Below are 15,623 nucleotides of genomic sequence, written 5' to 3' on the forward strand. Positions count from 1 at the left end.
AATTTTACTTTTTTGCATATTCTTCAATTCATGTACGCCATCCAGTGAGGAAGTAGCTTTTTGAAGGAGGTTTTTATACCGTATGCTTATCTATTCCAAAATCTAAGAAAAACACATGTTAAGAATTGAATTAACCCAGAATAGAATTGGACCAACATAATGTGGAACTTTCTTAGGAAAGATAGTTCTCTCATTCCATCATATACAAATAACTTTTATAATCATCGTATAGAATGATCGCACCAACGATCGTAGCAGCGTAGGTAGAATCCAACCCAATATCGTTAGACCGTGTGCATATCACATATCAAGTAGATAAGAGCCAGATCGAGTCAGTCACAAATAAATATCGAAATCGAACGCATCTACCCCTATATCGTACTCTATACAAAAGAGAGCAAATAAATCGCGTAGTTTTCTTACACCAAGACCGGATTAAATTAGTTTAATTTCGCTACATAATAAATGGTCCTTCGAGCCGGATAGTTTGGTGTCGGTCGAAGTGTCGTTAGTCGGTTCGCGGTTGAGTGGATAGTGTCGGACTTTGCGAATATCAAATCATGATTGAAGTGATCACCGTGATCAAGTGACTGATATCCCGTACGAGAATTGCTTCAGGCCGCGTGGCAGCAAAGTGCTAGTATTTTAACTAGCACGTGGATGAAGTGACCGCTATTCGTTAGCGACGTGCTCGTACATTCGGGCGAGAATCTAGTCTGTTCGCTCGGGTGACAGATAAGGTGGACGATTTTCACTTGGAAAGTGGAAAGGCCAATTAATTTGCTGCCTGTCCGGGTGATCGAAAATAGACTGAAAGAACGATTGTGTTATTAACTGCTAAGTGCTATGAACTGCATACCCTGAAGTGGAAGGAGAAAGTGATAAATCCACATAGGTTGGCAAAAGGAAAAGGTGAACGTATCCAGAAAGTGTTCTGAAACTCGCGTCAAGTTGGAGTGCGGTTATCATGGCTTGGGTATTCCAAACACGCTGAGTTGGCTTGGCTTGGGATCATCCATTCAAAGTGGGACAGACTCGCTGACAAAGAGGTTTACGCAGGGGTCACTGCCATTTGCCCTGTTGAAGCTGATGCCTACTGTAAGTAGAGTGCATGTATGTACTAACCCTTTCATCGGATGAACTTTTGGCGTTCTGTTTGTTCGTTGACAAAAGAGCTTTGGTTTGCGGATTTGCGAAATAATAACATTAGGTGGTGGTTACGCTTTGCAAGTTTGTAGTTGGATTTGAGCGTCGATCGCTTTACAGCTTGATCGTTCTGAGATCGCTTTGAGAAACTGTAATCACACGATATGGCTCCTTCTTCGAAATCGCTTCGCAAACAAGAGCGTTTTTGCTTAGACACAATGCAGAATTTGTTGCTATTTGTGGATTCCTACCAAGAAGATAGGGATAAGTTTTTGGTCGAGGGCTGGAAGAATAGATTGCAAGAAACATCCGAGCAATTCCAGTCTGTTCGCCTGAAGTTGGAGTTAATTGACGAGGATGAAGATGATGAGGAACGTGAAGCAGCGAATCGTAAGATCCGCGATAATTTCGAGAAAGGTTACGTGAAAGTTCTTGGCTTTCTGGCAGCTGCTGAGCGAAGGGCAAATCCGCCATTCCATTCGGTCGTTCAAGCTGTGGCTTCTGGTTCCGGAAACCCAAACTCTGTCCAATCCAGAATCAAGTTACCTGAGGTCAAACTTCCTTCGTTTGATGGTACTATAACTGATTGGCTACCGTTCAGAGACTCATTCTAGAGTCTTTTAGATTCCAACCCGAATTTGTCCGACATTGACAAAATATCCTACCTGGTAGGCTCTTTAACGAAGAAAGCCAAACGTATTGTGGAGACAATCGAAATAACTGCTGCAAATTACTCGGTTGCCTGGTATCTAATTCAAAACGATTGGACAATAAGAAGTTCTTAGTCAAACGTATCTCGATGCGCTATTTTCCATCGATCCAGTCAAACGAGAAACAATTCTCTCGTGCTATTAGACGATTTTGAACGGAATCTCAAAATGGTACACAAAATGGGGATTGACACTGATAGTTAGGGTGTAATATTGACTTACATGGTTTACACTCGCTTGGATTTTGTCACACTTAAACAATGGGAGAACCATCATAAGTCAACTGATGTTCCGGCAAACAAACATCTACTCCAGTTCCTGATAAGCCATGCTATGGTACTCCAATCTATCGCACTGTTGAAATCTCGATCTTGCGATCCCCCTCCAACAACAGAAACTCACGCTCACAGAAACCAAAGATTAGCAACATCAATGCTGTCGTTACCGCTCGATCGAAGCCATGTCCGTTCTGCAAGCAAGAATCGCACTCCGTCTTCAAATGTCACGTATTCCGCAACGCGTCAGTAGCAGAAAGGTATGAGCTAGTGAAGAAGAAAGGACTTTGCCTCAGCTGTCTCTCGCTTGATCACCAGATAAAAAACTGTTCTTCCACTGCATGTCGTGTTTGTGGGCAAAGGCACCACACAATGCTACACCAGCAAGCAAACAATCGCTATCCCAACCAATCGCAAGCTCCGAAACAAATCCACAGTCCACCCAATTCCGAACAAACTCAATCACAGAACGCTAGAAGTCTTCAAAACACTTCAAACCCGCCTCCATCGCCAGCCACTCCAGTAGTCTCACTTCCCGCCGCAACCCCGTCGCTCAGCCACTGTTCCACCTCCTTGGTCGCCAACATTCGGAAGATCCCGTCAACGGTGCTACTGCAAACAGCTCTACTCAAGGTCGTTGATTCTAGCGGTTACGTACTGTGGGCCAGAGCTCTTCTAGACCCGGCCTCACAGCTGAATGTTATCTCCGAACGGTTGGTTCAGCGATTACATACACGGAAGACCAAGGACCACCATAGTATCGGGGGCATAGGAGGTTCCATAACAACAGCAAACCATTCCGTCTTCCTCAGAATTCACTCCCACTGCACTGATTTCAGTGCAGATTTGAAGTTTTTCGTCCTGAGTGAAATAACTCGTGATCTGCCTTCTAAAAACGTCGATCTTTCCACATGGGAATGGCCATCCGATTTAGTACTCGCCGATCCTAAATTCCACGAGCCAGCCTCCGTAGATATGATCATCGGAATGGAAGTGTACTACGATCTACTTCTGGAAGGTTTCGTTAAGCTTGGCCAAGGACAGCCTGTGCTCCAGAATACCACTCTGGGTTGGGTTGTTTCCGGTAGAGTTGGTCTACGCCAACCTCCAAATCCAATCACCACCGGCCATGTTTGTAGTACGCTTTCATTAGAGGATTCCATTTCAAGATTTTGGGAGATAGAGTCGTGTCAATCTTCAAGTACGTTGTCCATAGAGGAGACAGCTTGCGAAGAACATTTTGCTGCAACCACCACCAGAGACAAAACTGGTCGTTTCGTAGTAGCGTTGCCGAAGAAGCCAGAAGTTTTGAGTCAGCTTGGAAGGTCCTACGAGGTAGCCAAGCGTCGTCTGCTATGGCTGAGTCGCCGTCTCGAAGCGAACCCGGCTCTTAAGTCAGCCTACTCGAAATTCATCAAGGAGTATTTGGATCTAGGCCACATGGAGGAAGTTCCTTTTGATATGTCGAGGTCATCAGCAGCCTACTTCCTTCCGCATCATTGCGTAGTTCGTCCGGATAGCATTACGACCAAACTCCGGGTCGTTTTTGATGCGTCTTGCGTCACAGATACCGGGATATCCCTAAATGACGCCTTGATGGTGGGGCCAGTGGTTCAGGAGGACCTAGTTTGCATTACTATGCGTTTCCGAATGCCGAAGTTTGCCATCATCTCCGACATTGAAAAAATGTACCGGCAAATTTGGATGGATACAGTTGACCGCCCCCTCCAGCAGATCCTGTGGCAAGACAAGCCTGGTGACCCGGTTAGAATATTCCAACTCAAGACAGTGACATACGGGACATCTTCTGCACCATATCTGGCCACAAAATGCCTCCAGGAGTTGGCCAAACAAGGGCAATCATCGCATCCAGCCGCTGCAGTAGTTCTTGCAAATGATTTCTACATGGACGATATGATAAGCGGAGTCCACAATGTTGACGAGGGGAAGGTCTTATGCGCCCAACTCCTTGAGCTGCTGCATTCAGCCGGGCTCAGTCTTCGTAAATGGTCGTCGAATTCTCCCGAAATTCTGGAAAGTATTCCATTCGACCTCCGAGACGTACGTTCCGTACTCGATCTTGATTCTTCCGCCTCTGTCAAAACCCTAGGCCTAAAATGGACACCCTCAACGGACGAGCTAGGATTTCATGTACCTAAGTGGAATGAAGGGTGTGTCGTCACAAAACGCATAGCGCTTTCAGATTCCGCTCGTCTATACGATCCCCTAGGGCTCGTGGGTCCTGTCATCGTACTCGCTAAGTGTTTCATGCAGGAGCTTTGGGAGTACAAAAAGTCTTGGGATGAACCATTAGAAGACGATCTCCGAAATCGTTGGCTCCAGTTTAGGAGTGAACTAGCTTCAGGTGATCCCATTACCGCCATAAGATGGGTTATTCAATTACCCAACCAATTCTTCTTGAGATGCATGACTTGAGCAACACTTCTTTAAGAGCATACGAGGCTTGCATCTACCTTAGTGCTGTATCGGAATGTGGCGTTGTTTCGGTTTATCTTCTCATGTCAATGTCCAAGGTAGCTCCTCTCGGTATGAGCAAGACGCTGAAAATTATTAGCTTCCCACGCTTGGAATTGTCCGCTACGTTACTCCTAAGTCACGTGTTCCAGAAGGTTAAGAAAAGTTTAAAAGGCGAAATTAAGTGCTACTACTGGGTCGACTCCACCATTGTATTACATTGGCTAGCTGGTACTCCATCTCGATGGAAGACATTTGTAGCCAATAGAGTCTCCGGGATACAACATCTGACCCGTCATGAAATTTGGAGACACGTGGCAGGGTTGAAGAACCCCGCCGATATAATTTCTCGTAGAATGCTGCCAACGCAGCTGAAAGAAACGGACCTCTGGTGGTACGGTCCAACCTGGCTACAGCAGACGCCCAGGTTTTGGCCTTCCCACATACGCACCTCCGATGACGACTTTGTCGCCGGAGACCTAGAAGAACGATCGATCGCTTTGCCAATACAAGTTCATACGACAAACCCCATCACCTCCTTAAGATCATCGTTTCCGGCATTAGTCCGCCTAGTAGCGCTTTTACGAAGATTCGACCATAAAAGCGGGCCTGCCAACCGGCAGCATCGAAAAATCGGATTCATCCAAGCACAAGAACTTCCTGAAGAAACCAATACTTGAATCGTTCCAAGAAGATCTTCGATCGCTAATCAGCGATGGTCAAGTCAAGTTAAATTCGAAGCTGAGAATCTCCGTCTAATTATCTTAGATGGCATTCTGCGCATCGGTTTTTGGCTTCGGAATGCGCCTGTTTCAGAATTCCGCAAGCATCCAATTATTCTCGCCACACACAATCCGCTTACCGAGCTAAATCTAATATCCTACCATCAAAGGTTGTTACACGCTGGACCACAGCTAACATTGATATCCAGTGTGCGTGAGAAATTCTGACCTCTACAAGTATACAACTGAGCGCGGAAAATTGTGCTCAGCTGCCTGGAGTGATTTCGCTGCAAGCCGAGAGTGTCCGATCAAATCGTGGGAGACCTACCAGTCGAGCGCGTGACTCCATCCTTCCCATTCCTAAACACCGTAGTCGATTTGTGCGACCCTCTGCTATACCGGTACCCAGTGAGAAAATCCCAAACAGTTAAATGCTGTGTAGGTATTTTTGTATGCTTGGCGACAAAGGCGATTCACATTGAGCTTGTCGCCGACCTCTCGACTGCCGCATTCATCGCGGAGCTGAAGTGTTTCGTAGGCCACCGTGGCCGTCCAGCAGTGATGAATGTGACAATGCGAAGAATTTCGTCGGAGCTTCACGAACGCTTGCAGATCTCAAAGAGCAATTCCACTCGCAGCAACACACACATGCTGTCACCACTTATTGTGGTGAAGAAGGTATATTCTTCAAGTTCATACCTCCTCGCTCTCAAAATGTTGGTGGCCTCTAGGATGCGGCAGTAAGGTCTTTCAAGAAGCATTTCAAGACGACAATCGGAATCACGGAAAGATGACCTCGGAACGATCTTAGTTCAGATCGAGAGCTGCCTAAACTCTTGACCGCTGAAGCAGCTGACATTCGAACCAGAGGACTTGGAAATACTTACACCAGGGCACTTTTTGGTTCAGTGCCCACTGGTTTCCATTCCAGAACCTTCGTACGAGAATGTACCAACTAACCGACTTGATCGGTACCAGCATACACAAGAATTTGTCCGGCACATTTGGATGCGTTGGAGTACAGACTACCTCTCTGGACTTCACCCCCGCACGAAATGGACTCGTTTGCGGGATAATATCAGCATCGGCACAATGGTGCTATTAAAAGACGATAATCTTCCGCCGCTAAAGTGGCACTACGGTCGTGTTACCCAAATTTTTCGTGGTGACGATGGAAATGTTCGGGTAGTCTCTGTCCGAACCAAAGATGGCGAATACCGCCGCGCTATATCCAAGATTTGCGTGCTACCAGTATCGCAACCAGCTCCCGCTGGTAACAACGATCTACTCGAAGAGATGTAGCAGCATGCTCTGTGCTGTTGCGTTATTTTTTGTCAATTTCCTTATCTTAAGTACGCAACTAATGCTTCTTCCTATTCTCGGCAACTGTGGCATCGATGGCAAATGAGACATCTCTCTTGGCACTCCGACGACAACTGGCGCTGCTCTACGACTGCTTACCTCGAACAACGTCCTGCAACCGTGTGAACACTCCCTTCGAACGCTGATATCAACCCACCGGATTTTCATCAGGCTCCAGTACTTAGTTCCGAAGGTGAGTTGTTCCGGTTTTACACCGTCAATCTATTGCATACTACATCACTTCCGTCCCGAGGTACTTCAAATCAACAATTTGCAACGTCTGAACTTAATCGCCAAGTCGTCGAGAGCCTATGCCAGCGTGTGAAGCACAACCCAATCAGTCGGCAACCCATCGATCGCATCGAATCAGCAACCCGCTGTTTATGAAGAGTCGGCGGACCGCCGAACGATTGAAACTAGATGTCAACACATCATCGGTCAACGAGCCCTGCAATGCACTGTTTGACCTCGAGCCACCATCGTAACCCGAAGAAGCACGTGCAAAAATCCGAAGAATTGTATATATTTGCATAGAAGCACATGTGTGCCGGTCCCCCTTATAGCTAGACAAATGAGTTTGTTTGAAAATAAAACTTTTCAACGGTGGCCGGCTATGTTAAGAATTGAATTAGCCCAAAATAGAATAGAACCATCCTTATGTGAAACTAGAATAGAAAAGATAGTTCTCTCACTCCATTATATACAAATAACTTTATAATCATCGTATAGAATGATCGCACCAACGATCGTAGCAGCGTAGGTAGAATCCAACCCAATATCGTTAGACCGTGTGCATCTCATATATCAAGTAGATAAGAGCCAGATCGAGTCAGTCGCAAATAAATAACGAAATCGAACGCATCTACCCATGTATCGTACGATATACAAAAGAGAACAAATAAATCGCGTATTTTTCTTACACCAAGACCGGACCAAATTAGTTTAATTTCGCTACAACACAAAATAATTATTCAAATTTTTAATACTTTGCTTTTACTACAATATAATCCAATCAATTCATAAGGTTATTCATTTTCTGGGTGATCAATTTAAAATTAATACAAATAGAAGATGTTGTTAGTCGAGCTCGATGTTCCGAATAATGCTGTGCGAAGCATCGTCGTCGATTGATGTTGATAGATTTCATGTATTATTACGTGGAGAAAGACAGAGAGTATTTTACCTATATGAAGAAGTGGTTTGTTTTATCTTTAAAGTAATCTTTTATTTTATGTTTCAACAAATAGCAGCTTCGCAATCTTTTGGTTGTTAAAGGCAACATGTTGTATAGTTTACTACCAATAGGATGGGTGTACCAATCGTCGCCATACATAAGAGCAATTATTTTTTTTTAATAAGTAAAAGGCTGAACTTTATATATCAAACGAAAGGTTTTACTTCCTGCTCCTTAGAACAGCTGTGAAAACCACAATAAAATTGGTTATTATCCTCAAAATTGATTAATCCATAATAGGAACGCATGCACCAGTTGAAGCATTAATCTTAATTTTGGTTCCTTATTTGGCAAATCCCATTGTTTTCTAATGGGGTTGGCCAAATAGGGACCACTAGTGCGACAACTGGTGCAAAGGACGTCAAAAACTAGGCAAAATCAATTTTTACAATTAGGCTTTGAATGTTTTGAATGATATCAAAGGTATTATCGTATCATATGAATATGTTTTATCGATATGAACTTGGTCTGCGGTGATAACCATCCCGTGGAAAGCCCTTCAAGTATTGCGAATTGTATTGTTAGTCTGTTGGGTTATAACGTTGGAAGGAGATTCTTCATGTTCCGCGGGTTTCGCGTAGGTGTCTCTGCTTACGGGTCCGCCACCCCCCTTTTGGCCCTTCATACAGCGATATATTGAACACAGAATAGAAATACAATTCGAACGTACTGTTGGGTGGAACCGCATGCAGAGCAAGACTCAAGCTAGGATGGTGGCTATCAACATACATACATGAACTTGGTTTGCGGTGATTTCATTGACCATTTGGCATATAAAGCACTAGTGCGACAACTGGTGCTATAGCCACGATTGGTACATCTAGCCCAGTGTTCGGCAAAGTGCGGCTCTCTAAGCCTTTTCCTGTGGCCCGCGAAGGAGTTCCGAGAATACACTACATGTGGCCCATTGATAAGCATTATATGGCAGGAAAAGCTTTTCATCATATTTCCCATTATTTCGATGTACTCGGGAGCCCTTCAAGTTCACAAAATTTTAAAGTTCAAGCACGATTTATATATCATTAATAGTTTTAATATTATGATTCATGAACTTCATGGGCCGACAGCGAATGATAAACTGCTCCGTAATAAAAATGCTTTTATTTTTTAAAATAAGTTAGGTTTTGGATACTGTTTAAAATTCCGAACGGGTTTTGTTAAGAGTTTCAAACCGATTATTTAAATTTCCACCCAGATTCTTTCTATAACGTTCGAGTTTTGCCCACAATCCAAATAAGGTAACGAAGAACCCCTTGGTTATTTGCTACGACAAGTTATACTGAACAATAAACCTCGAGCATAAAAAAAACAGAAGGTCGAAATCACAGAATCGGTCGACATATTTGGTAAAACAGTTTAGAAATATTGCTATCAACGATGCTTCGACGAAAAAGAGAGTTAAATAACCTTACAAGTACATATTTTATTTGAAAAAGATTCACAGGAATACAATATTTTGTTCAAATAGGATAAAGGATGTATTTTGGATCACCCTTACGGGGGCTCTTATTTTGGACCACCAAGGGGAATTTGCATTTAGTGGTCCAAAATATGAGCCGCCGAACTGGTGGTCCAAAATACCTCCTTTAGAGTGAAATCAGGAGTGATTCAGTTGCGACCCGCTTCAACAGCTCAAATTTTCTGTGTGGTCGTTTATAGTAAGCATGCTGGGGACCCCTGATCTAGCCTATATGTTATTTTTTCGACCATTCTGATCGAGGTCTTCTCTCTGAGAAAAGTGAGTAATACGAGAGAAAAGTTAGACTTCTAACTACTCATTTCTCACTTTCATATGTCAAAAGTGAGAAACGCGAAGTGAATAGTAATATTTCTCACTACCTCCTTAAAACTACTCACTTTTCACAGGGAGAAGGGAGAATTGAGAAGTGAGTGGTGAGATGTCCCTTTTTTCACTATTCACTTTTCACGTTGAGTATTGAGAAATGAGGAGTGAGACGTCTCAATTCTCAATCCTCATTTCTTATCCCTCACTGTGAAAGTAAGTATAGTGAGAAATGAGGAGTGAGAAGTGAGACGTCACACTACTCACTTCTCATTTCTCACTGCTCACTGTAAAAAGTGAGAAGGGAGAAATGAGGAGTGAGACGTCTCACTACTCACTTCTAATTTCACACAATGAGAAGTGAGAAATGAGGAGTGAGACGTCTCAACACTTACTTTTTATTTCTCACTTCTTACTGTAAAAAGTGAGTAGTACGAAGTGGATAGTAAGATGTCTTACTGCCCGCATTGCGCTTCTCACTTTTAACTGTAAGAATTCGGAAGAGTGTTAAGACGTCTCACTTCTCACTCCTCATTTCTCACTTCTCACTGTAAGAATATAGAAGTGAGTAGTGAGATATCTCACTTCTTACTTCACACTACTCACTTTTCACAGTGAGAAGTGGGAAATAAGTAGTGAGAAGTGAGACGTCTCATTTTTCACATCTAATTATTCACTTTTCAAATGACCGAATAACGGCCAAGTGTCTTGCTCGGCCAAAAGACATGTTCAGCCAAATGTCCTATTCGGCCAAATGTCCTTTTCGGCCAAATGACCCGTTCAGCCAAATGACATTCGGCCTAATGGTTTGTTCGGCCTAGTGGCATTCGGCCAAATGGCTATCGGCCGAACGGGTTTCAGCCAAATGACCCTTCCTCATTTCAGGATACTTCTGGTCCCATTCTTAGGAAACCTTTCCTACGAAATTCTTTCTGCCGAAATTCTGAAAAATTCATTCAGAATTCCGGAGAATTGCCCTTTTTAGAATTTACTCACAAAGTTACATCCAAGTATTCTGGAACTTTGCTATGGACTTTCCTCTTGTTTACAGGGTATCTGCAAATTATCCGTACAGATTTTGGTAGTTTGCTTCTACAAAGCAAAAAAAGATAGTAATTGACTCACTCAGTAGTTCTGTGGGTTCTACAGCTCAGCATGTTATAACAAATGTATTTTCTGGCAATACTGGGTGTCAGCTCATAGGCAATAAGGACTATTAGTATTTGTGGATACTTTTTCCAGGATTTTTGAACAAAAAGACAAGGCATTCCAACTCGGCGGATTTGAAGCAAATTTATCATTCGGTGTGGTCCATCTTGAAAACAAGAGCCAGCAGAACGTCACTGAGACATTCGAAATCATCTTATAGTTATCAGAATTATCTCAGGATTATCGGTATGAAAATGTGCAGCCATCGTGATAATTTTTCGACACGTTCAAAAGTGGATAACGCTCGATATGGTGGTCATTTTTATAGGATCAAATCTATTATAATAACATGCAATGTATGTGGTTTTTAAATTCATTTACTCAAATCATTGTAAACATATTTTCTTGTACGGATAATCCTACTTCAGGAAATTTGCAATATTCTTTCTCCAGGGATTCTAAGAAACTTATATTACAAGAATACAGAGTTTTATATATCTTCCTTCATGATTTAAAATTATGAGAAAATTCTTCCTTAGGAATTCTAGGAAATTCCTGCTCAATGAAAGCTAGGATTTGTTTTTATTTCTTTATCCGAATTATTTTTTTCACAAAGAGAAGTTCATTACTATTCTATGAAACTGGTTTTCCAAGCATTCTGGGTTCTTCCATCTCCAGAAATTCTGGGAAATTCTTTCCCCGGATTTTTGAGGACGTACATATGCAGGGATTTTGAGGAATTCTTCCACTAAAAACCTAAAAAACTTTAGTCTAACCTCCTCCTCAACACAGGCTTTCCTTTTTCCTTAATTCTCAGGAAATCTTCAGATATTCTGGAGAAATTCTTTTTCACAAACTCTGGGCAGACGTTCTACAAGAGTTGTACAATATTCTTGCGTAAGGATTTTTGTAGAATTTTCCCTTCAGAAACTCTGGGAAATCCGTCTTTCAAAAATTCCTTCTACAGAAATTATCCGGAGTACTTATTCAGACATTTTGGGAAACTGACCCTTCAAAAGTTCAGGGCAATTCTCGCACGAATTTTGGCGAATCTCTCTCCCAGAAATCAAGAGAAATTCTTTCTTCAGGAATTTGGAGGAATCGCTCCTCTTAGGATTCTGGTGAATTACTCACATAAGCTCAGATATTCCAGATAACTTTTCTTTCTGACAACTCTGGGGAATTTCTTCCCCACGATTTATGAGGAAATCTCGGAATGATTCTGGCAGCATTGTGCAAGTTGTTTCGGTTGTACAAACGAACTTCCGTTGGAAATTCTAGTCGCTGAGCAAGGCGTATCATCGACTTCAGCGCATAGTCAATTTCTACAGAGATGACAGGACACGTTGATTTCTTGGAAGCTCCCAGTTGTTTCGAAATCTGAAAGTATAAGCAACAAATCGTGTTAGCTTGGCTGATTCAGAGAATTCGTTGAAGATCGTGGTGTTTTCTTGCATTGCATGGAGGGATAGCAGTGAGTGCATCTCGTCCTCCAGATCCTCCAGATCCGAAATCACGCGCTTTGGCCCCTGCTCGTGGAATCGACTGTCCACGGAGCGGTGCAACACGCGATTTTGACGTGAGCAGATGGGAATAGAGCCGGCCTAGCTCATCCGTTGATACGATGTAGACGCAACATCCTTATCCCTTTCGCGAGGCGTCGCAGAAACAATGAATCGAGTAGTTGCTGTTGGTGTTCCATAGAACTCTTCGTTGAACTTCTAACAAATGAAGCTCTGTAATGTCGGTACGGTACTTTTTCCACCACACTGTTGCGTTTTCTGCAAGCTCAGCATTCCACGACATGTCAGCGGCCCAGAGAAATTGAATGTACATGTTGCCATTCACTATCACTGGTCCGAGGAGCCCGAGTGGATCGAAAAGTTGAGACATCTCGTAAACCACAATTCGTTTAGTCACGACATCCAGTTCTGGGAGAGCAGGAGCTTTGAATTTGAATACGTCGCGGTTCCCACAACAACAACCCTAAGGTTTTAACTGTCTGCGAACGATCGATCTCTAATTCTGTGGAAGTAGAAAACCGGTGGACTTCTTTTTTTCCGTCAGCTGCTTGCAAGTCTCGACCATTGCACAATGGGAAATCCAATTTCAAAGGTGGAAAAAATTGATAACTTTCTTCACGAACAACTTACAGAAGAGATCAAGAGCTTATTCGAAAGAGAATTTTGCAAAGAATTCAGTGAGTGCTGTTTCACGGACGTGGAACGCTTCTGTATGTAGTTATTGAGCTCGTTTTGCCCTAATGCCCCATATATCGCGAGTTTTTAAACTATTTGTCATTTTATCTTTAAGACATTGTTCTAAAATTGTGTTTATCTCTTCACTGTGGATCCACAGAAGGGCACTAAATATATTTTGTTGGTAAAAGTTGGAAATTTAAGGAATTTTGGGGTCAAATAAGCATCAAAGTGCATTTTATGTGCAATTTTCATGTATTCTGTAAAAAATAGTAATATTTACAGATAAGTGTTGATATTATTGTCCCAAAGTGTTGAACAGATATTGACAAATGTTTGCTGAACAAAAATTAATGAAATAAATCGTTTCACAAATGTTTTATTTGGTTATTTGTTGAGTCAAAAACGATTTTTAAAAACTTTTCAATAGCACCGATGCCAAACATTTCCAAACCATACCCGATAGCACAACTAGACAAGAATAGTCATATGTTATGAGTCTTGATGTGATCATAGATAGGAGGTGATGGGAGATACTCTTTTTTCTTACCTTTTTGCCCAAATTCCCCTATAAAATAATATAACTCAATGATTCTGAGCAAAGAAATGATGTAGTAATGTTCATTTAGTTGACATTTTCCAATGATATAATGAAAATAACAAATAATCATATAATTCATTAAAAATATTGAATTATAGGGGATTTAGGAGTCATACAGCCCATTTAATGTATTTTTTTATTCAAAATAGAATAACATTTTTCACAGACGACGCACATAGAAGATTAGGCGCTTATTCGAAAGGGAGTTTTCCAAGAAAATCAGTGAGAGATGTTTTATAGATGTGAGACACTTATGTATGTAGTTATTAAGCTCGTTTTGCCTCAATGTCCCATACATCACAGTTTATCATATTTTTCGTGCTTTTATCTTTCAAGTATTGTACTAAAGATGTGTTCTCCTCTTCATTATAGATGCATAGAAAAACACTATACATGCTTTGTTTGTTAAAAGTTGGAAATTTAAGGGATTTTGGGGTCAAATAAGTAATAAATTGCACTTTACGTGAATTTTTTCAATTAATAAAATTATTATTATTTTCCAAAAATGTTCTACAGACATTGATAAATGTTTGCGAAACAATAACTAATGAAGTTAATCATTTCGCAAGTGTTTTGTTTTGTGATTTATTGGGTAAAATATGATTTTTTAAATGCTTCTGTAAAGTGCCGATCATTCCCAAACCATACCCGTCTGCACAACTAGAAAAGAGTACCGTCGTGCGGGGCTTCTTTTGATAAATCAGGGGCTACTTTGGACATTTTAAAACAAGAATTATAACGAAAATTACTATTAAATTGTCATTATCACCAATCGGGTGTCTTGTTGATAGTTGGATGGTAACTTTCTGTTTCAAATTTGGTATTTTTTCCGTTTATTTTTTTTTCAAAAAATCAAAAATCCAAAGTAGCCCCCGGAATCAAAAGAAGCCCCGCACGACGGTAAATATATTAGTCGATGTGACAATAGATAGGAGTAGATAGGAAATATTCTTTTCTCATGACGTTTCACCCAAATTCCCCTTATGAAATAATATAGCTCAATGATTCTGGGTTAAGAAATGATGGAATAACATTGATTCAATTATAATTTGTCAATGATACTATTAAAATATCAAATATTCGTAGATTGCATTGAAAAAAAATCCAAGGGTTCAGAGCTATGAACCTTTTTTTTTTAAATGAATAATTGATGAATTATTTCACTTTTTTGTCCCAAAATGCCTATAATATCAACTATTATCTGTAAATATCTGAATAATCAATAGGCTGTACACAGTATAAAAATGTTACAGCATATATGATGTAACAAAAAGGCTCCGTTCGATTCGACTCATTTTTTCATCACTTTTCAAAATTACAGGTTGTCCTTACTATGGAGCTGGTGTTCAATATTGCGTACAAGAAAAAGTTGGATGCATAATTAAAGGCTATTGAAGGCAAATATATGAGTTCAAATATTTCCATGAATTTTTAACTGTGTATATTTCCTTAAAATTGACCATATTTAAAGCTACTTCAATACTTACATGTTTTTAAATCACCGTATATTAACCCTAAATGATCATTTGACGTAATATAGTGCAAATGATTTCTTGGGTATTATTATTTTCTACAGAATACATGAAAAATTCACATAGATGAACTTTGATGATTATTTGACCCCAAAATCCCTTAAATTTCCAACTTTTTCCAACAAAATATGTAGAGTGCTATGTATGGATCTATAATGAAGAGGAGAACACATCTTTAGTACAATACTTGGAAGATAAACGCACGAAAAATATGATAAACTGTGATGTATGGGACATTGGGGCAAAACGAGCTTAATAACTACATACAGAAGTGTCTCACGTCTATAAAACATCTCTCACTGAATTTCTTGGAAAACTCCCTTTCGAATAAGCCCTTAATCTTCTATGTGCGTCGTCTGTGAAAAATGTTATCCTATTTTGAATAAAAAATTACATTAAATGAGCTGTATGACCCCTAAATCCCCTATAATTCAAT

At 41.0% G+C, this 15,623-nt stretch overlaps 1 protein-coding gene across 1 annotated transcript; it reads left to right on the plus strand.

Annotated features, from left to right (window-relative positions):
• Positions 1-1,364: 1,364 nt before the first annotated feature.
• On the plus strand, positions 1,365-6,630 carry LOC134202736 (uncharacterized). Its single transcript, XM_062677736.1, has 3 exons — positions 1,365-1,711; positions 2,251-4,496; positions 6,260-6,630. The coding sequence occupies exons 1-3, from the start codon at positions 1,365-1,367 to the stop codon at positions 6,628-6,630; spliced, it is 2,964 nt and encodes a 987-aa protein (XP_062533720.1).
• Positions 6,631-15,623: the final 8,993 nt, after the last annotated feature.

This window comes from Armigeres subalbatus, unplaced genomic scaffold, assembly GCF_024139115.2.
Source record: "Armigeres subalbatus isolate Guangzhou_Male unplaced genomic scaffold, GZ_Asu_2 Contig139, whole genome shotgun sequence".
Lineage (NCBI taxonomy): Eukaryota > Metazoa > Arthropoda > Insecta > Diptera > Culicidae > Armigeres > Armigeres subalbatus.

Coding starts and splice junctions, on each gene's coding strand:
- LOC134202736 (XM_062677736.1), top strand. CDS start 1,365: ATGCAGAATTTGTTGCTATTTGTGGATTCCTACCAAGAAGATAGGGAT. Junction 1,712..2,250: donor CCTGAGGTCAAACTTCCTTC/GTTTGATGGTAC, acceptor CTCCAACAACAG/AAACTCACGCTCACAGAAAC. Junction 4,497..6,259: donor TAGGAGTGAACTAGCTTCAG/GTGATCCCATTA, acceptor TTTCCATTCCAG/AACCTTCGTACGAGAATGTA.